The sequence below is a fragment of the Paramisgurnus dabryanus genome, chromosome 13 (genome assembly GCF_030506205.2).
Source record: "Paramisgurnus dabryanus chromosome 13, PD_genome_1.1, whole genome shotgun sequence".
NCBI lineage: Eukaryota > Metazoa > Chordata > Actinopteri > Cypriniformes > Cobitidae > Paramisgurnus > Paramisgurnus dabryanus.
In genome coordinates this window covers 15,972,705-15,992,779 of record NC_133349.1, presented here as the reverse complement: position 1 = coordinate 15,992,779, position 20,075 = coordinate 15,972,705, and the positions used below count along the sequence as shown (strand labels likewise).

Sequence of the window (20,075 nt, the reverse complement as noted above, 5' to 3'; positions counted from 1 at the left end):
TGTGCGATAATATTTACTATACGTAACGTTAAAAACACTTCAATATCAAGAAATGTTATAGTTTACTACATTTTAGTAAAAACTAAAGTTGCTCTATACTACACTATTTTTCAAGTTTATTAGGTTAAATAAAAAAAGTTTATTGGCAGATTGATTACAATTTATTTCACGTGATGGTTAGAATATAATTACTGTGGTGAGACCATGGTTTTACTACAAATAAAGAAGGTATTAGACTCTACGAATGCAGAAAAACAGGGGGCGTTATGCTGGCACAAGAGGCATCGGAGTAAATGTTTAGAAAAAAAAACTAATCCGCTGTTTGTTGTGGATTGTGTAATGCGTACGGACGCATTATCTTCTGATTGGCCTAATTTTACATAAGCTCCACCCACTGTTTTTTATAAATAAATAGCTGCGGTAACAAACGGTGGGCATTTCAAAAACACTGATCGTTTAGAGTTGTTGGTGAAATGGTTGTCCTGGTCAAACCGAGTCCTCAGCTGAACAGCAAAGCGATGGATGGAAACCAGACCAAAGTGGATGCGAATGTTCTCCTACTTGGAGCGGAAAATGTTGGAAAGTCAGGTAAGCACAATAACTTTTTCTGCAGTTAAACAAATTTCCTTATGATATTAAACGTTTAATTTTACAAAGTGGCTTATTATTCTTGATGTATTTATTTGCAGCGCTTACCGTGCGTTTAATCACAAAAAGATTCATCGGGGAATATGGAGATATTGGTACGTAAATGTATTAACTTAATCTGTAATTTATTTGTAGACAAAGCCTGCAAGTCTTTAACCCCACTGTTTTCTTTCAGAATCAATATACAGTCATTTCGATAAAGTTGACGGACGAGACATATCCTTGAATATTTGGGACTCTCTGTATCCACAGGTATGACGATGCTCTCCGTGCTGTGATTTTTTTTCCCCCAGTGTGTTGGGCTTCAGCGGGGCTGCGCAGACCGATCGGTATATGACATCAATATACCGCGAGAGCGATCCCAAAGCTGTGCTTTTGAATAGTTCTCGCGGTACTTGGATTTCATACGCTGATCGGTCTCGCGCAGCGCTGCATGAAGACGACCAAAACACCAGTTTTTACTCGCTCTCATGTGTGACCCTCTTAAAATATTGTTTTTTTAGAGCAGCAAAACGACTGAATCTTTTAGCGACAAGCAGCTTCAATGGGCGGACGGTGTTATCCTCGTCTATAGCATCTGCGATCGCTCCAGCTTTGAGGTGGTCCAGCAGCAGGTGCAGCTCCTCCGCAAGACCAGAAAGCTCTCGGCGTCGGCTCCGATCATTATCGTGGGGAACAAGCGAGACCTGCAGCATCAAAGAGTCGTGTCGAGTGAGGAGGGTCGACTGTTCGCGCTGTCCGAGGACTGTGGCTTCTTCGAGATCTCCGCGGCTGAGACGTACCACGGCGTTCTGCTGGTCTTTCACGAAATATTGGAATTAATCAGGGAGTCCAGGGCACTGAAAAAGGGAATGGTGGGGATTAAGGGCATAGTCAGAAGTGTGTCCGCCGTTTTTGGAAAGAAAAAGGAATAGCGAGCTGAGTTTGAGATGATGACGATGATGTTAGTCGGATACAGTCGTTCTTGATAGCCAAGTAGCCTAGTTGAAGAGGACTAGTGCTGACTGGTTTTAGGGCTGCCCAGTTAAACTACAGGGGCTGTGATTGGAAAAGAACAACACTGTTAGAAGTTCAGGGTCCAGGATTGTGTTCCTGGTAGAGGACTGGTGGAGATTTGTGTTAGCAATGCAAAGGTCATGGGTTCGATCCTAGAACCACACATTCAGAAAAGTATTGCTTGGATGCAGTGTAAGTCGCTTTGGATAAAATCATCTGCTAAATGTAGAAATGTAGTAATGTTAAAAGGAAATGATTATGGTAAAGTTATTTAAGGTTGTTTAAGCAAGGCAATAAGGGAATTACGGAAGATAAGTAAATCTGGGTCTAAGTCTGTCATCTGGTTTGTTGGAAAAGAAACAGCCCAACCTGGCCATTTCTTAAAAAAATTCCTTTTGCACTAAACATATCTAAATTCATGGGCCCCTTTATTTTCCCATCAAAGTGTCCAGATGTGTAATAAAATGTATATATTGTATGTTTATTTCAATTGCAATCCAAGACAAGAAGATAGAGACACAGTGTTACTGAATGCAGCTATAACTCAAACTGCTGTTACAGTACTAACTATAGAATTCAGTATATACCACACTATATTACAGACTGTAATCTTTCTCTTATATGAATACGTATGCTTACCTTGTTTACCGTATATTGATTATATTTTATTTTGTGTGTCAATTTCAATAAAGGATAAATGTTGTTATATGGACTTTTTTTGTGAATTACTCGTCATTACTTGGTGGGGAAAAAATATCAAAAACAACATCAGCATTTTAGCAAACGTTTTATTTAGTTTAGATTCAAACTTGACTAGAAAAGCACTACAGGAAACTAATAGGATGCAAACAGTAAAGAGAAACTTGGACATCTAAATAGTAGCAGTTTAGCTATACACAAAGCAGCAGAACAAACATTCAGTTTATAATTGAAATTCTGTCCTTCTCACTATTAATTTACTTTCATTACTCCTTCAGTTCCACTATGATTCTCATGTTTTGTTTAGTACAGTATTCAAACACCTGCAATCTTAATTTCGCCAGACTATTTGATGCCTACATGGCAAAAAAAAAATATCTGGCCAAAATAAGTTTTAAATACATTTTAAGTAAAGCTTAATTAAATATATTTTTGAATTTGAAAATACATTTTCAAAATGTATTTCGGGGCAACAAATACATTTCTAATTTTACAACCAATATGGCAAAAACAAAATATTTTTTTTCTGGCAATAGTTTGTATAAAATGTATAAGTATGTGTAAAATTCTAAGTTGAAAATATATTTAATTTTACATGTTTATAACATAGAACGTTTTACGTGAATATAAATGCTTTAAAATTAATTTATTTTTAAAATATAATCTGAAATACACAAAAAATGGCCAAAATATATTGGTGAAAAATTTTTGTAAACATATTTCAAAATATATTTCAGCACACACTGTAAAAAATGCAGCATGAAGTTAAAACAACTTGGTTTTGTAAGTCAGTTTAAACTACTATTTTAAGTTTTAGCTTGTGAAAAGTTGACATAACTTATAAAATCAAGTTGAAATAGTTTAACTTAATTTTTTGAGTTAAAGTAACAAAAATATATGTTGATTAGACAAAAATGCTGCACATTTTTACAGTGATATATTTTTTGGCCATTTTTGTATACTTTGAAATATATTTAAAATTATATTTGAAAATATTTTTTTGCCATATAAGTTTACTTTGACTTCCTCTTTAAAATAAAAAAATAATGTAGAAAATCAGCATTACAATATAAAATAGCCCCTAAAGAATTAAAGGAATATTCTTGTTATTCTCTCAGTAAAGTATGGTTTAATCCTTGCCAAGTTTTCTGAAATACAGTTTTAAACAGTTGATTTCTATCTCGGCCATCTTCTGCATCTCTCTCTATCTCGCTCTCTCCTTGTCTATTTGTCTTAACTATCAGCCATTTCATTACACCAGTCTATAATCAAAACAATGCTTAAGGTATATTAAGGTTAGGTGAAGCTATATAAATAGAAATGTTTTATTTGGTCTAAACTGCAAGTTACATGATAATATTTGAAAATATATATTTATATATGTTTTGAGAAACGGTTTACTATCCAAATTATTTGTATGTAAATATCAACCCAATTCTTGAAGCACTGCCTCTACTAAACAGATTATTTTTTGCAGATTTATTAAAAAAGTCTCCATAGAGTTATTATTCGTTGTTTGAAGACATGCTTGTTAGATTTTCCGTAGCTGCTTATCAGCTGCAGAGGTTACATCTGATCTGTATACCATTATAAAGATAAAGTGTTACATTTAAAAAGAGTGAAACTTAATGTTCTGTGGTTTCCACCACAGGTGTGACCTGGTCTTCAGTTGAAGAGCCAGCGCTCAGAAACTCAAATGCTCGTTGGCTCTGTGTTACTAACTGCATAATGGGAACCATCAGAACCTCAGTAGCTGAGGAACGACGATGGACCATATCTGCAGTGGGCACAGACAATGTGTCACATTCCGCAGGGCCTGAAAGCTGGGAATCTGGCTTTAAACTGCCCTTGCGGTCATTAGCTGGGACTGCAGGAGGAATCGGAGAGGAAACTGGGCTGGTTGAAGGCCCACTTGCAGACCCACAACGCGAACGGGCATAAAGGCTTCTGCGACGTCGTGGACGACCATCCATGGCCTTGAGAAAGAGGCTGTTTGCAGAGGTGCGGCCGGATGAACTTTCAGGAAGTTCATCTGGACTTGGGTTGTTTGTTGCATCGAGATCAGAAACCTGTTTTATCTAAAAAGGAGGAAGCAAAACCAGTACTCTGATTTTTATTTTGATAATGAGATAAAATGTTTAAAAGTGATGCTATGGTCTAGAAACACTGGTCCCCAAAACATTTATGGGCTGTTTCCCGGACAGGGCTTATCCTAGTCCCAGATTAAAATCCATATTTGAGTTTCCTTTATTTAAAAACATCCTGTCCTGACATATCTTACATATATCAGTACCATTGATTTATCTCAAAATGCACAACAGTATTGTTTTTGTAAGGTATGTTTGTAATGTCCAGCCTGATCTCACGTGAAATCGTAGATATTTTACAAGTTGGCTAATTCGTATCAATTCATACGAGGTTAATTGTGCAAAATCTTACAATTCTCATGAAAAAAACAACATGGAAACCAAACCCCTAACCCCGCCCATAATCCCAACGTCACAGGGGTCAAGGCAAATTGTACCAAAACGTACAAATGTGGTCGGATGAATTGATACGAATTAGCCAACTCGTAAAATATGTACGAATTCTCATGATATATTGTTGAAATTTCCTATTTTAACTAAGACCTAGTCTTAGCTTAATCTAAACCTGTACGGAAACCACCCCTTAGACATTTAAGACACATGTGAATGCTTTTAAATATTATATTTTGTGTATATTTGTTTTTTATTTGTTTAATAAATATGTATTTGTGCCATCTCTAATATAAATGACACTTGATATTTTATAACAACATTCATGCATATAACACACTTTAGTTCTTATTTGTCACTGTTTAATTTAAATCAAGTTTAATTTAGATTTTATATTAATCTCATGCAAACACAATGCACCCAATTTTAATTTAAGATATACATGGGAGCTGTGCAAAACCAATTTGCCCTTACTGACAAGACACAGTTTTTGTTCCATGGAACAAAAACAGAAAATAACATAAGACAGAACATTAAAGCAAGAAACAATTATATATATATATATATATATATATATATATATATATATATATATATATATATATATAGTTCAATCATTTTTATGGGAACACAGAGTGACACACTTAGGTATGTCAACCTTATGAACTCCATATAAACAGATTTATGTTTATTATGATAGTTGCCACTATTTTGGTAACAAACAAAAAAAGCCAAGTGCTTTTATATTTTGGGCTCTAGGGTGCATGGTGTGCTTCATACTAGGACTCTTGAATATTATTAAGTACCGGATTCTAGTTTTCTACAAACAGGTTTGACAGAAAGTGTGTGTTTTACACCTGTATATGTGTTCTTACCAGGTCATAGAGCGGGGTGGTGTTGATGAGTAGCTGTATGAGGATCTGTCCCAGTTCCAACAAGTCGTCCATGATGCTGCGTACCTGAGCAGGCAGAGCCAGTATCTGGTGTACCGGAGGCAGACCCTTCAGTGCCTGTAAACCTGAGGTGAGCCGAGCCATGAGCGCAGAACGCAGTTCCTCTGCATGAAGCACTCGAGATGTGTAAAACATCAGAAGCAGCTGCAGCAGTGATGCAACCATATCCATCAACTGTGTTAGACCCACCTGAGCATAAGATAAATACTTCATCAGGATACTGGTGGCAAATAAACACCCTAACATAATCTTGCCAAATGGCATTAAAACAACAATTAACAAAAAGACATGACCGAGTAACATTGGTAGCACTTTTTCAAGACAAACGATTGAAAACACTCTTAGAAAAAATGGTCCAGAGCTGTGATTGGATTAGCACCCTTTAAAAATGTACTAATGCATTTCATTTAGGAACAGATATGTATAAATTTGGTAACAATATGTACATTTGAGGCACTTTTAGAAACCATTTAGGTACAAATGTATACATTATGACCATTTTTCATGACAGCGCAAGTAATATGTCAAGATTTCATTTAAATTAAGTTTAAAATTGTGACAAACCTGTCTGTGAAAACCCAGATTTTTAATGATTTACTGTTTCCTACATAAAATCATCCATAACCTTAAAGGGATACTCCAGCCAAATAACAAAATTACCCCATGATTTAATCACCTCAAGCAATCTGATATACACATGTCCACCATCTTTCAGACGATCACATTTGGAGTTATTTTAGTAAATGTCCTGGCTCTTCCAAGCTAGAAAACAACTTCTGACCCAACAAAGTGCATTCAGGTAATCCACACGGCTCCAAGGGTTAATAAAGGTCTTCTGTGGGTAATCAATGGGATTTTATTAGAAAAATATCCAGATTTCAAACTTAACAAACTATAAAAACTAGCTTTCTTTAACGACGCCATCTTGGACTCACACAAGTTTTAGCGTAGTGAGTGTTGGTTGCCATGGTTATGTTGTGCAGTGACTTTTGTGAATCACTTGAGTCTAAAGGGGGTCGCACAGCGGATGCGCAGCTCAGCGTCGCGCCGCTTTTAGGATAATTTGGAAGTGCACATTAAATAGCGCAAGCTTAGTCAGATAGCGTCTACTTAAAGATGCAAAATATACGTTAGCAGCCAATGGTAAGCGTTAATGATTTGGGACAAATATGATGCTATTAACGAAAATAAATACCTTCCGGTAGCGCCGCCATCTTAGTCGCGTCCACATTCAGGAGAGAGTATTAGCGTAGTGTACGCACTTTTCTTAGTGACGTACGACAAATTCGGAGGGCGGGGGCACAGAGCAGCAGCAGAGAAGCCTCCGTAGGCTGCGTAAGCTCTCATCCTGAATGCGGACGCGACTAAGATGGCGGCGCTACCGGAAGGTATTTATTTTTGTTAATAAAGTTTTAAATATGGATATTTCTACAACAACACCGCGCGGATTACCCTCAGAAGACCTTTGTTTATCATCCTGGAGCCGTTTGGATTTAATTTGTGAAGGATGGACGCACTTTTTTTGGACTTGAAGGTCGTGGACCCCGTAACATTACATTTAATCAACTGAAAGATCTAAAACATTTTATAAAATATCCGAAAATGTGTTTGTCTGAAAAACGATGGACATATGCAACTCGGACAGCTTGGGGGTGAGTAAATCATGGGTTTAATATAATTTTTGGCCGAACTATCCCTTTAAACTATGTGAGTGGTGCTCTGTGGCGCGACAGGGATTTAAGCAACTTCCTGAGTCGTAGCTGGGCGCTGCGGACAGGCGTCGATGTGTGTATACTCATAGAAAACAATGTGTGATTTTTTGAGAACGCCGCGGCGCTGCTCGGCGCTGAGCTGCGTGTCCGGTGTGCGACCCCCTTAGGATGGCACTGTTACCTAAAGATTCACTGTAAAAAATACTTTGCTGCCTTAAATTTTTTTGTTAAATTAACTCAGATTTACAAGTCATGTCAACAGAGATGAGTTGTCATAACTTATAAAATATAGTTGAGAAAAGTCAACTTAATTTTATAAGTTATAACAACTCACCTGTAGTTATAACAACTCATCTCTAGTCAAGATAAATAATAGTAAGTTGAAATGACTTGTAAATCTGAGTTGATTCAACAAAAAATTTAAAGGCAGCAAAATATTTTTTACAGTGTAGTTATTATAGTTTATAAAGTTTAAAATATGGATTTTTTAAACAATATCACATCAATATTTATTTTCGATATTAAAAGACCTTTATTAACCCCTTGAAGCCATGTGGATTACTTTTGTGAAGGATGGATGCACTTTTTTGGCTTCAAATCCTTCCATTCTTTCTCCTATTATAAACTCCAAATGTGTTCGTCTGAAAGAGGATGGACTTTGAATTAAGTGGCCTGTAAACAGCTTGATCAAGTGGAAACAATGACTATTCACACGCTTTTGGCTCGGCACAAGTAAATCAACAAAGGACAGAAATTGCAATTGAGGTGAAAACTGGTATTGTCAGCAACATTGCTGAGCTTAATTAAACATCATCACACAAACAAATGAGACAGTCCTGCATTCTTTGAGACCTTCCATCATAAATAATCTCATTTTGTTGCCGTGGTCTCCCTCTGTGGGTCTATTTTAAAATTATATTTACTTCATTTTGGTGCTTCATTTACATCTTCAGGTGGCCTACCTGTAAAAGGGGTCAGTCCTATCAGTCAGTACAGCAGTGGCGGCTCGTGACTGCTCATCCGAGGGGTGCTTATTCAAAATAAGTGTTCAGAGTGTCATGTGTGTTGCTTGCGTTTTCAAAATATGTGTTTGTTGCATCATGTGAACCATGTGCATCAGGTGTTTTGTCAAAATAAGTGCCTGCTGCACATGCGTCAAAAGCGTTTATGATAAAAGAGACGCTCACGTTCACAAAATACACACAAGACACTCTCTTAACAGTAAACTCTGATTACGCATGAGATTATGTGAGTATCTGGCAAACGCGAGCGTCTCTTTTATCATAAACCCTTTAGACGCATCTGCAGCAGGCACTTATTTTGACAAAACACGTGATGCACACAGGATCACTCGACGTACAGAACACATTTTTTGAAATTAAGAACCACATACACATGACGGGCTACATACATGTTGTGACGAACTTCGCATTGAGCGCCCTTGAAAAAAGAAGTCACTGGCCGCCACTGCAGAACAGTATAGTTCTTTGGTACCATTTAAAGAGTTCACAAGGTCTCTTATGCAGCCTGGATTCAAGGTTAAACTATGCTATTTCATTTTACAATATGTGACAGACAAATTTATATAAATGAGAAGGACATTTTGTATTTGGGAATCTAATTAAAGTCTGGTTTGCATGCCAGCACGGTCTCTCATGCCACAAGCAGCCAAGGTCTCACATGGAGCCTCATTTCATGCCAGGCAACGTGAGTCTAAATACACAATGCTAAAATAATAGAGCCAGTCTGGCCAGCACTGGCACACACAGTTATGCTTTGGCACTCGGACCCTTGTATTGCCGTTTGATTTAAGTGAAGGAGAAAATGGGTCACCCAATTTTGAAGGTCCCTTTTATTTGTTCCCATCATCATTAAATGGCCCACACTTGCTTGGTGACCCACCACACAGCCTGTCATCAAATAGTGATAAAGTATAATGGGGATTAATATACACTTATACTGTGTGTTTGGTTCAGTCAGCCTGGGATCTCCATTAAGTTTGTTAATGGAGACTATTTAGGACACATTGCACTGGAGCTCTGGTTCTTTCAGTTTTAATTACTCTTCACCCTACTGCTGAGAAAACTCTGGCCCACATAGGAGGTCCTACGGTCTACCTCAGATCTGCTGATATCTGTCCTACAACCACATGCCTAGACACGCTGTCAGAAAAAAATGGTCAAAAATGTGACCCTGGTCTAAAAAAAACTTTAATAAGGGTACATTTTAATTAAGGATTAATAAATAAGTATTCCATTGATTGTATGGATAGGACATATGGTCCAAGATGCAACCTTAAAAAGGTGCAAAAAAATCTAAATATTGAGAAAATTGCCTTTAAAAATTGTCCAAATGAAGTTCTTGATAAATACATTTTATATAATGTATTTAGGAAATTTACAAAATATCTTCATTGAACACTATCATTACATAATATCATAATCATTTTTGCCATTAAAAAAAATCTATGAGTAAATCTATGGTTTTGTGGACCAAGGTCACAAATGGTCCTTAGCTTTCACTGGTCTGGGGCAGTACCCTTTTAAAAATTACATATTTGCACCTAAGGAGTTTATATTAGTATCTCAGATGTACATATTTTTTACCAAAGAGAGCATATTAGCACCTCAATGGTACATGATGGTATTAAATCTCACTTTTTTTTCTCACAGTGGACGTGTGTAAGAGGCCTATTGAAGAAAAATGTTTATCTAGGCTTGAGAAAAGTAAACATTTTACTTTAGTCTAACTGCAAGATACTGTTCCTAAAAGTAAAGGTTCCTTAAAGGAATTACTCAATTTTCTTAAAAAAAAAAAACAAATCCAGATAATTTACTCACCCCCATGTCATCCAAAATGTGGATGTCTTTCTTTGTTTTTTTAAAGAAAACATTTGAGGATTTTTCTCAATTTAATAGAAAGTTTTTCAAAGCAATGCCATAGAAGAACCCTTTTTAAACCCCCCCCCCACAAAAAAAACTGTAAAACTGTAAAATTCTTTGCTGCCTTAAATTTTTAAAACTCAGATTTACAAGTCTTTTAAACCTACCAGTATTTATCCTGACTAGAGATGAGTTGTTATAACTACAGATTAATTATTATAACTTATAAAATATAGTTTAAAAAAGTCTACTTCATTTTTACCAAAGGTGAAAAAGAAAAAATCAGCAGATGTTAAAGGTTCCTTATGTAACCATACAGCCAAAAAAAATTGTCTTCTGTTGCATAGTTTCTGTTATCATCGTTCATCATTTTTATTGCATTTATTTGTTCATTTGCTTGAGATGGCACAGTTTTCTTCAGGAATAAATCTCACAGAGTTGCCCTTAAACATGATGTTTAAGGGCGGGGGGCTTTCTCCAGCAATCTCCTCATCTCGTCTCTTGCCAGTGTGCTATCTGTGTATGTGTTCGGGTGGATAAGTTTGTTTTTGGGTCTGAAACACATGGTGCAACCACCAAACAGCACGTAGCATTAGATCCCATGGGATCATGATTATCCTTTGTCTAAACAAGCATTCTCAAAACACTATGGCCTGGCTCTGCTTGTGTGTTTCGGATTTCTCAGAAACTATAAAAAACTGCTTACTTAAAATAATACTTTTCCATTATTTAAAGCCATTTTAAGTCTCTAAGGTTACTCTTAAACTAACCTTAATAAAAATAACTCTGATTACTTTAAAGTTGATTACCACAATTAATTAACAGTGTTGTTTACACAAAAGTTGGGTTGTTTCATTTAAATGATCTCAATTTATATTTACTGAAAAACAGGACAAAAATACTAAGGTTTGACCATTGTGTATAAGGCAAAATCACAGACACAGATTTCTAACTTATCAGGTTATGAAACGTGTCGGACATGTCCGTCTCTGTCTGAGTACAGTAAGTCTCAGGGGTCTTGATTTAGAACAAGTAATTATAGTTATTTATTCTATGTGGGTGAGTCTAAGAACTACACAGGAAGACCCCGAGGGTGGCACAGGGCAACTCGACTGACTGGAGCATGGTACGCGGCACGTAGTGTCTCTATTTTTGAACCAATCCCAAAAAATAGAGAATGTGCCTTAAGTTTGAGAATGTCCTGAAAAGGCCTGTGCCGACATCATCACTTGTATAGTTGAGATTTTCTCAGACATGTCTCTATCTATAGTTGTTTGTTGTTTCACCGACCAAAATGTATGACTCATGTCTCCAAATAAAACATATAAGAATCTAAAAATTGCTCAATTTATGGGAATTGTCCTCCTTTGTCTCAACAAACTATAATAGGCTATATTTCACTCGCTGTGCTTAATAACAAAATTCTAATTTTATAACAATTTATCGCTGCTGTCCGGAAGCCACTTGTAAAAATACGCCAGCACAGGATTACAAAAAGAATGTTCTGAACATTATGTTTTGATAAGAATAAACTTCAGCTCTTTGGCCTGAAAGCAAAACTATGTGATTGGCACAAACAAATACAGCTCAACAACAAACATCTTTATTATGAATATGCATTATATCATTCAAATTAGATATAGTCTAATCATCAAACAGCTTTCTTCGAAAATAACCAGAATTTATTAAACGTGCATAATTTGATAAAAATCTCTTTAAAATTAGTTTTATTTGATTTTTACATGTAATAAAGTTATATTGTCTCTGTCCACTGACCCTGAATGTGCCTTTCTTGACAATGTGGCAACTATGCTTTAGTCTTGTCTGTAGGGCAAATAAGAGCATGTTAAATCTGCAAGCACTGTATTGTTGTCTCAAGTCTCATGTTTCATGACCTGTACCCATTTAAAATATTGTTAGACAGGTCCAGCAATGTATATGAACATTGTCGGGTGAAGTACAACCAGACTCTGTGATGATGAAGGACGCCCACAAGGGATATTAGGAGTGATGCAACTATTTCTGATTTAAAAGGATAGGAAACAGGGTTTACAGTGTGTTTTGTGTCTTAAGATATGTTACGGTTTTGACACAGATTTTTTGTACAAGGGCCTACCGTTTCAGCAGCTTCCCCCAGTATCTGCAAAACCCTGTCCACTCTTTCTCTCAGTTTCATCAATCTGTGGTGCAGCTGAAGGTACAAACACAACAACAGGCTGCGGACACGCGTCCACATCTGAGGTTCTTCGTCTTCTTCACCATCATCCTCATCTTCATAAGTCTGAACTCGTATTTCCCACTCACGATCTGTTGGTACAAGGAAACAAACGAAACAATATTTTAATGCGGTTTAAAATGAATAAATGTTCATATCATGATGCTCTCATGTTTTAAACTTTACTCAGTGAACTTTAAATAAAACTGTGATGGTATGAAATTTTAAGGCCATACCCGTGTACAACGAGACGGTGTATGCCTGATGACCGAAAGAAAACAAGTGTTATTGCGACCTCTTGTGGTTAAATTGCATGTAGCCGTAGATTTAGCTCAACATTCAAAACCAAAATAAGAGGAATGGTTTTTACAGCAAACTAAAAATAATTAAAATTAATTAAAAACATTTTCGATAAGTACATTAGAATGACATTATCTGAATTTTGGATAAAAATAAAAATGGTAATGGATTTTATTTTTGTAACTCTATTTTTTATTAATAATATTAATACTATAAAAAATGAAACAACTCTCACTGTGACCATTTTTATGCTTAACAGTGATCGAATATTGAAACGTCCTAAATCATAATAAATTACAGTTTGTCAGTAAATAAAGGCAACAATTATATTATTGTTAATAGGTTTAATTCCTTGCACTGTAGGCCTATTCACGGCAAAAAAAATTAAATTCTAGACACAGCACAATTCAAACCTGATCATTCTTATGCAGTGAACAGTAAATTAGGTGTTAGTTTATATAATCTTTTAGAAATCTTTTTTTAAATTTATAAAATAATGGACTCCTCCAAAGATTTTAAACGGAAATGTTGTTCTAAAAACGAGCGCTTGAGGGCGCTTTGGAAGCGCAAAGATTTTGGTTGCTATAGACGGTTTCAGCAGTAACAACATAAACTCTGCTAAGAATAAATAACAACAAAGTACTTTAAACATAGTTTATTTACATAACAAGCAAAATAAACAACACGTACATTACCTAGGAAACCAAAACATTTTCGACAAGGTATTTGTTCAAGAGTTCAGTTTAGCAACTAGTCAGACCATTAAAAAAAAAAGAAACCGGAATTAAAGTTCGGACCAATTAGGCCTAGTGTCTTATAAGTATCTCATTTTGCAAAAAATTTGTTTAATCAATGCGTATTATTATTGTGGTAGCACGCGGTGTTATGTAGTAATCGACAAGCTATATTAACTTTTATGTTGTGTTCAGGATGTTTCAGTTTGTCTGTGTAGTATTTGCCCCGCCTCTCCTGCATCGTGATTGGATGGGTATTTAAAGTGACTTTACGTTGCATTAAAGAAGTGACTTTGCGTAAAACCCACCCACCCTGCAAGCTAATGTAACAAATTAAAAAGGGCACTTCACAAAACATTTTTAAGATGTAAAATAAATCTTTGGTGTCCCCAGAGTACGTGTGAAGTTCTAGCTCAAACTTCCATATAGATAATTTATAATAGCATGTTAAAATTGCCACTTTGTAGGTGTGAGCAAAAATTTTGTGTTTTTGGGTGTGTCCTTTAAAATGCAAGTGAGCTGATCTCTGCAGTAAATTGATTGGATAGTGCAGATTAAGGGGTGATATTATCCCTCTCTGACATCACAAGGAGAGCCAAATGTCAATGGCCTATTTTTCAAATGCTTGCAGAGAATGGTTTACCAAAACTAAGTTACTGGGTTGATCTTTTTCACATTTTCTAGGTTGATAGAAGAACTGGGGACCCAATTTTAGCAATTAAACATGAAAAAAGTCTGGTTTAAAGGAAAAAAACACTGTAAAGCTTCTTTTGGTGATTTATGAACTCTTTAAACTGTTGACTTTTCAAAAGGAAAACACTTTCAAATTTTAAATGTGTAAAATTGTCTGTCTCATACTTACGTAGTGTGGGTGGCAGAGGTAAATAAGACGCTACTGCTGCCTCTGATCGAGTGAGAAGTTCATCCAGTCCAGCAGTTACAACTCGCCCCGCTGCAGACGCCTGAGCTGCCACCAGGAGGCGCCAGCTAAGCTCCACCAGTTCATCCAATCTGTGCGCGGCTCTGTCAAGCTCATCATTTACACGAGACTGCGCCTCATCCAGCCTTGAGAAGAATGCATCCTTCAGATTAGCAACCACCTTACAGGAAAAAATGTCAAGTGAGTATCAAGATCAGAGTTGCCAACTCTTACGCATTTGGATGGTTTGCCAACCACCACCAAACACCATACGAAGAAGATTGTCCTCGTGTTTGGCTGAGGCCTCTGCATTCATGCTTATAATCTTTTAAATAACATTCAATTTCTTGCAAAAACCAATAGATTGGCTTCACAGGACATCAAAATGTCAATAGGGCACCAGGAGTTCTATTTTTTGGGGTCAATTATTTCTTTAACTGAAGAACTAGATAACAACACCATCTCAATCAGTAAAAGTTTCACCCATAAATGAAGATTTAAACAAGTTATTTTAGCAAAGTTGACCCATGATTGACAGTTGAATGCTGGATTGATTTAATCCATTGTTGGGTAAAATATCGACAAACCCAACCTTTGGGTTTACATTAACTTAGAAAATGTCCATATTTGACCCAACCATTGGTTGAAACAACCAAGCATAGATTAATTTAAACTCAAAGTTGGTTGAGTTGGTTTTAGATACACTCACCTCATCTGTGGGCTGCTGGAGGATAGGGAAAAACTTTTCTAGTTGTTCCAAACCTACCAGTGCAAAACTGTTAACTGCCTCAACTGTAAAGGCAAACACACAATTAAATAATGTGTTTCTATTAAACAAAATTAGCCCTTAGACAAAATGTTAAATCCTCTCTTATTTGTAAGTCACTTTGGATAATAGACGATTGATATATGGGTAAATTTAACCTATAATAATATATTTGTATTCATATAGCTCAATTTTGTATAGCATTGCATTAGCAGTGCAACAGGAATTGAATTCTCAAGCAACACATACTTATAAAAAGTAGTTCCCTCTGGATATAAGAATTTGCCAAATGCATGAATATAAATATAACATTTTAAAGGATTACTAATGGATTTGGTGGCTACTACTAAGGGTATTTGTTACATTTTGTGTTTAACTTGAACGCGCATGGGTGATTCTCACAAAATCCAGACTTAGAAGGTGTCCACATCAGATTTTTTTATTTTTTAGATTTTTTAATTATAAATATTTCCATGTCAAAGAACCCAAATTCAGTCATGGACACGTTGCGGTAATGAAAATTTTACCCTTAAATGTGGAAAAACCACAAAATTGGTTTGTATGATGTCATTTGAAATCATGCGCAAAATAGTACATGAAGAGATGTTTGTAACTGTATGCTTCATTATTTTGATAGCATTTACTTTTTTTTATCAAAATGTTTCATGACACTTCATAAGTCTAATTTAGTGAGAATCACCCGCATTGGTGCATTTGGGCCAAGGATTTAACTTGTATGTCTGTTGTCTGATTATTGGGGTAAGCATTAGATTTCGATTAAAAACAAAATTTTAATGTATCTGTCCCCTGATGTTTGTCAGATGCTGTTTATAAATGTAAGGAACTCACTTTCTGGTTCAAGGTTCTGTAGGAAAGGCGCTGCTTGTTGCAAGGCTGCTGTGGATGCACTGCGGACACTCAGCTCAGCTACACCCCCCACAAACCCAAGCAGGGGATATCGACCCTTCACACCCATGTAGACAGTAAAGGCCTGCTGTAATGCCGAGCTGACAAGTGGCAGTTTTATGACACGCTTCAACACATTCCCCTTAAGAGACATAAAAAGTGTTTTAGAATATGACTATAAATGCATGGAAGAGACTGTGATGATGAAGTTTATAAAGTGTGGACTAGATGGAGTTAAACAGATTTAACAGATTTGTTATCAATGCTGTACTGTTATAGTTATGATTAACAGATTAATTATGGGTCTAGATGTGGTATATTTACTTTACAAACTTACCTCATTGTTTTCTGTAGACATGTTTGCTGTTCTCTATGGAAGCAGAACAGAGAAAAAAATATTTTTTGTATGCACTTATGCGAAAAGGAATTCACCCAGAAAACCACTGGTTAAAAAAACAACCCAGTGGGTTGGATTTGTCCCTTTTTACCCAACGCTGGGCTGAACCAGCATTTTTACAGTGTATATTCGTTCAATATTTTTTATTTTTGCGATATTAGAGAAAATGTTCACATGTAATGTTCATATGTTATATTAATTATTGCTTCCCATTTTATTGTTGGTAAAAATTCTTCAGAATTTGCAATTTGTGTACGTGAAAGCTAAACCTGGAAACTTGAAACTTGTTTTGGCAGTGTGTTTAGCAAACACTGTTTGCCAATAATGCAATTTGGACAACATCAGTACTGTTCTTTATTTAATACGTTTGTGACATGGGGATCTCAGCTGATGTCACATGACAAGCCTATGTTAAACCCATTCGTTGTGCAAATGTCATTAGACATCTTAACCATGGGGCTACTTTAATACTTTAAAAGATCTGGAAGTCTGTGTTATTATTAAAAGGCCTTAATGCATCAGTACTTAGTAATAAAATGTTTTAGTTATTGTCAGAAAAAATGAAATATAAGAATGATGACAGAAAGATTCATTTAAAGTACAACTGAAAAGCATTTATGAACTAAAAACGTAGGTGAAAACAGGCATTTTTCATTGATGTAAAGATTTATTAATGGTGCCCCTTAAATGCCTTTTCAATTAATGCCCTAACAGTCAAAACAAAAGCAATAAAATTGTACAGAACAGGCTTTAATCTTTCAAATATATCTTAAGATGAAACTAAATCTACAGATCAAAGGACTTTTTGAAATATTATCACGCGGAATAAAATCCAAAACTGTGTCAAATTCTTACAGCCCTTTTTTAAATATTATAGTTGTTGCCTTCAACTTACATCACTAAGCAGCAACTCTTACAGATGCCAGTGAAAGTCAGCACAGATCGAGTGCTTACCTCAAATAATGTCAAATCTATCAACATAAACAGATGCGGAACAGAATATAGCTGTTACATTAGTGCAATATAAAATTTTTTCAAAACCAGACATCATTTGAACATTATCAATCTTGTGTGATATGAAACAGGTGTTACTGTTCATTAAAAAAAAAAACAGAAGATCTAAGGTCATAATCATTCATAACCTAACAAGTAACATACATGGGTAGCAGATCCTGGGTCAGCATTCAACAATTTCTTTCTTTTACATTATAAAAGGTGTGAAGTTGTCAACGTGAGAAGTTTATTCAACTTAATTTTTTAACTTAAAGTATTTTTCACTTAAACATATAAGTTGAAAAAATATTATTTTTAGAAGTATTTTTTTAAGTTGATCCAACTTTTCACTTTTCATTCAACAAACATTTTGTTTTGGTGCCACTCAGGTATCGCTATCAATACTGTTCATGGAATTTATTATTTGCTACATATCTTTTCAAGAATGAAATAAACTATGCATATACAAATACTTTATATCTGAACTGAATATCTCACAATATGCCATTTTCTATGAACTGTTGTGTTACATCAAATGTTGTGTATGTTATGTTATGCAGAATTGTATTCTCCCCTTTAGGTGAATATTATTTTTGAAATTGAAATATGTATAAATAAATTCAAAGATTACTAAATGCGTGTTGTAAACTTACTGTTTGAATGAGGTCTCCCTCCTCTGTCAGCAATGTTTGAATTGAAGGTTTTGTTGATGGTTGACTCAGTCATATTTCATGGTAGGTGCATGTGATGCCCCTTTTAAAGGGTGCGGCTGGTTCACATACTGTATGTTGTTTGATAATAATTGGTTTTCACAACGGTCACGAACACAACTTTGTAAGAATTTTCTATGAAACCAGCATGTGATTTTATCTTTTTCATTGACCTCTTTCTTGCTGTGCTTAATGGCGTGCTTTCATTGACTAAAATGAACACACAGGGACCCCAATATAAAAGTTAATATACAATCTATAAGATAATATAGGATTATGCATAAAGCAATGTCTGGCAAAGAAATGAAGATCATATTCTAGATAAAGTGACCCTAAGAGAGTATTGAAATAACTGTACATTGGGGCAGTCCCTTTAAAAAAACGTAATAAGTACCATTTAGGTACAGATATTGTGCAAAAGTCTTAGGCCACCATGCCAGAATTAGATTAGTTGTTTTTGCAATGTTATATGGATCATATATAATTGGTTCTCAGTCTATTTAATAGAATACATCCAGAAAATACAGGAAATGTGTATGTAGTATAAAACTGTGTAAAAATGTAAACTGATGTGTTAAGTTTTCAGAGCAAACTCCTCTTCCACTTGAGCAATAGCAGGAAACTGCAGGATCTCCTTAACCTATATGAAATTAAATCCTAATTTCTAATTTTGAAGAAATTTGTTTTTTTACTTCATTCTGCTCAAAAACACTCAAGATGTGTTTAGTGCCCAGAGAGGTCACACTAAACACTGACGATGTCTAAAGAAGACATCAAGTCCTGAAAATTTTGTCTGATAATATTTTTTATTTTGTACCTATTTCCTGTATTTTCTGTTTGTATCTTAATAAAATAGATTGAAAAATAAATATGGATGGACATTAAAACTTCAAAAACAACAAGTCTGGTGGTGGTGGTGGCCTAAGACTTTTGCACAGTACTGTATACATTTATTACTAATATGTACCTTTAAGATATGCACTCTCTAGTATGTACCTCTGGGGTAATATGAACTCTTTAGATGCAAAGGTGAACTCTTTGAAAGTGTACCGCCCCAGTGACAGCTTGGGTCAATTTTTTTGTGTACCAGTGAGATGACCTCAGAGAACCGTAATTATAAAATATAATCTGAATTTGGATGAATATGTCTACTGTTTACCCAGGGTCTAGTCAGATATTATTTACGTCATATTGAGTGTTGTAATTCAGAAATTAAATGGATTGTCAGATGCTTGATGAAAATCAATCTTTTACTGGAGATTAGATATTGGTCACATTATGTCTCCAAGTCATAAAGAAAACCCTTCACAATAGCTCTCTATGGAGTCGAAATTGGACTGTAATTCCTAACTTAATGTTTTCTCAGAAATCTGGTAAATGATGGTTGGACGGCCTGGGAAATTTTCAGCATGACAATATGTGTAGCGGCTCATTTCCTGAGTATGTTAAAGGATTAGTCAATTTTCTTTAAAAAAATCCAGATAATTTACTCACCACCATATCATCCAAAATGTTGATGTCTTTCTTTGTTCAGTCGAGAAGAAATTATGTTTTTTGAGGGAAACACTCCAGGATTTTTCTCATTTTAATGGACTTTAATGGACCCCAAACCGTTACAGTTTTAATGCAGTTTAAAATTGCAATTTTAAAGGATTCTAAACGATCCCAAATGAGGCATAAGGGTCTAGCGAGACGATTGTCATTTCTGACAAGAAAAATAAAAAATATGCACTTTTAAACCACAACTTCTCGTCTATCTCCAGTCCTG

The 20,075-nt window shown here is 35.5% G+C and overlaps 2 protein-coding genes across 3 annotated transcripts; one reads left to right on the top strand and one right to left on the bottom strand.

Annotated features, from left to right (window-relative positions):
• The first annotated feature begins 347 nt into the window (after nucleotides 1-347).
• Nucleotides 348-2,356, top strand: LOC135727583 (ras-related and estrogen-regulated growth inhibitor-like protein). Its single transcript, XM_065245479.2, has 4 exons — nucleotides 348-588; nucleotides 690-743; nucleotides 824-900; nucleotides 1,152-2,356. Exons 1-4 carry the CDS (start codon nucleotides 474-476, stop codon nucleotides 1,560-1,562), a joined length of 657 nt encoding a protein of 218 aa, XP_065101551.1. The 5' UTR covers nucleotides 348-473; the 3' UTR covers nucleotides 1,563-2,356.
• Nucleotides 2,357-2,481: 125 nt separating this feature from the next.
• plin6 (perilipin 6) lies at nucleotides 2,482-18,352 on the bottom strand. 2 transcript variants are annotated; one of them, XM_065298150.2, is made up of 8 exons: nucleotides 18,251-18,352; nucleotides 16,545-16,577; nucleotides 16,151-16,349; nucleotides 15,245-15,327; nucleotides 14,479-14,716; nucleotides 12,484-12,674; nucleotides 5,696-5,962; nucleotides 2,482-4,421 (listed from the first exon to the last, which is right to left on the bottom strand). In XM_065298150.2, the coding sequence occupies exons 2-8, from the start codon at nucleotides 16,563-16,565 to the stop codon at nucleotides 3,969-3,971; spliced, it is 1,452 nt and encodes a 483-aa protein (XP_065154222.1). In that variant the 5' UTR covers nucleotides 16,566-16,577; nucleotides 18,251-18,352; the 3' UTR covers nucleotides 2,482-3,968. The 2 variants fall into 2 exon arrangements, with proteins under 2 accessions (XP_065154222.1, XP_065154223.1); XM_065298151.2 differs by lacking the exon at nucleotides 18,251-18,352 and adding an exon at nucleotides 17,500-17,849.
• Between the last annotated feature and the right edge of the window lie 1,723 nt (nucleotides 18,353-20,075).

Excerpts from the sequence above, each read along its gene's own strand:
- LOC135727583 (XM_065245479.2), top strand. The coding sequence starts at position 474 with ATGGTTGTCCTGGTCAAACCGAGTCCTCAGCTGAACAGCAAAGCGATG. Across the intron at positions 744-823 it reads CGGGGAATATGGAGATATTG|AATCAATATACAGTCATTTC; the intron begins GTACGTAAATGT and ends GTTTTCTTTCAG. Across the intron at positions 901-1,151 it reads GGGACTCTCTGTATCCACAG|AGCAGCAAAACGACTGAATC; the intron begins GTATGACGATGC and ends TTGTTTTTTTAG.
- plin6 (XM_065298150.2), bottom strand. The coding sequence starts at position 16,565 with ATGTCTACAGAAAACAATGAG. Across the intron at positions 15,328-16,150 it reads ACAGAACCTTGAACCAGAAA|TTGAGGCAGTTAACAGTTTT; the intron begins GTGAGTTCCTTA and ends TTGCCTTTACAG. Across the intron at positions 14,717-15,244 it reads TCCAGCAGCCCACAGATGAG|GTGGTTGCTAATCTGAAGGA; the intron begins GTGAGTGTATCT and ends TTTTCCTGTAAG.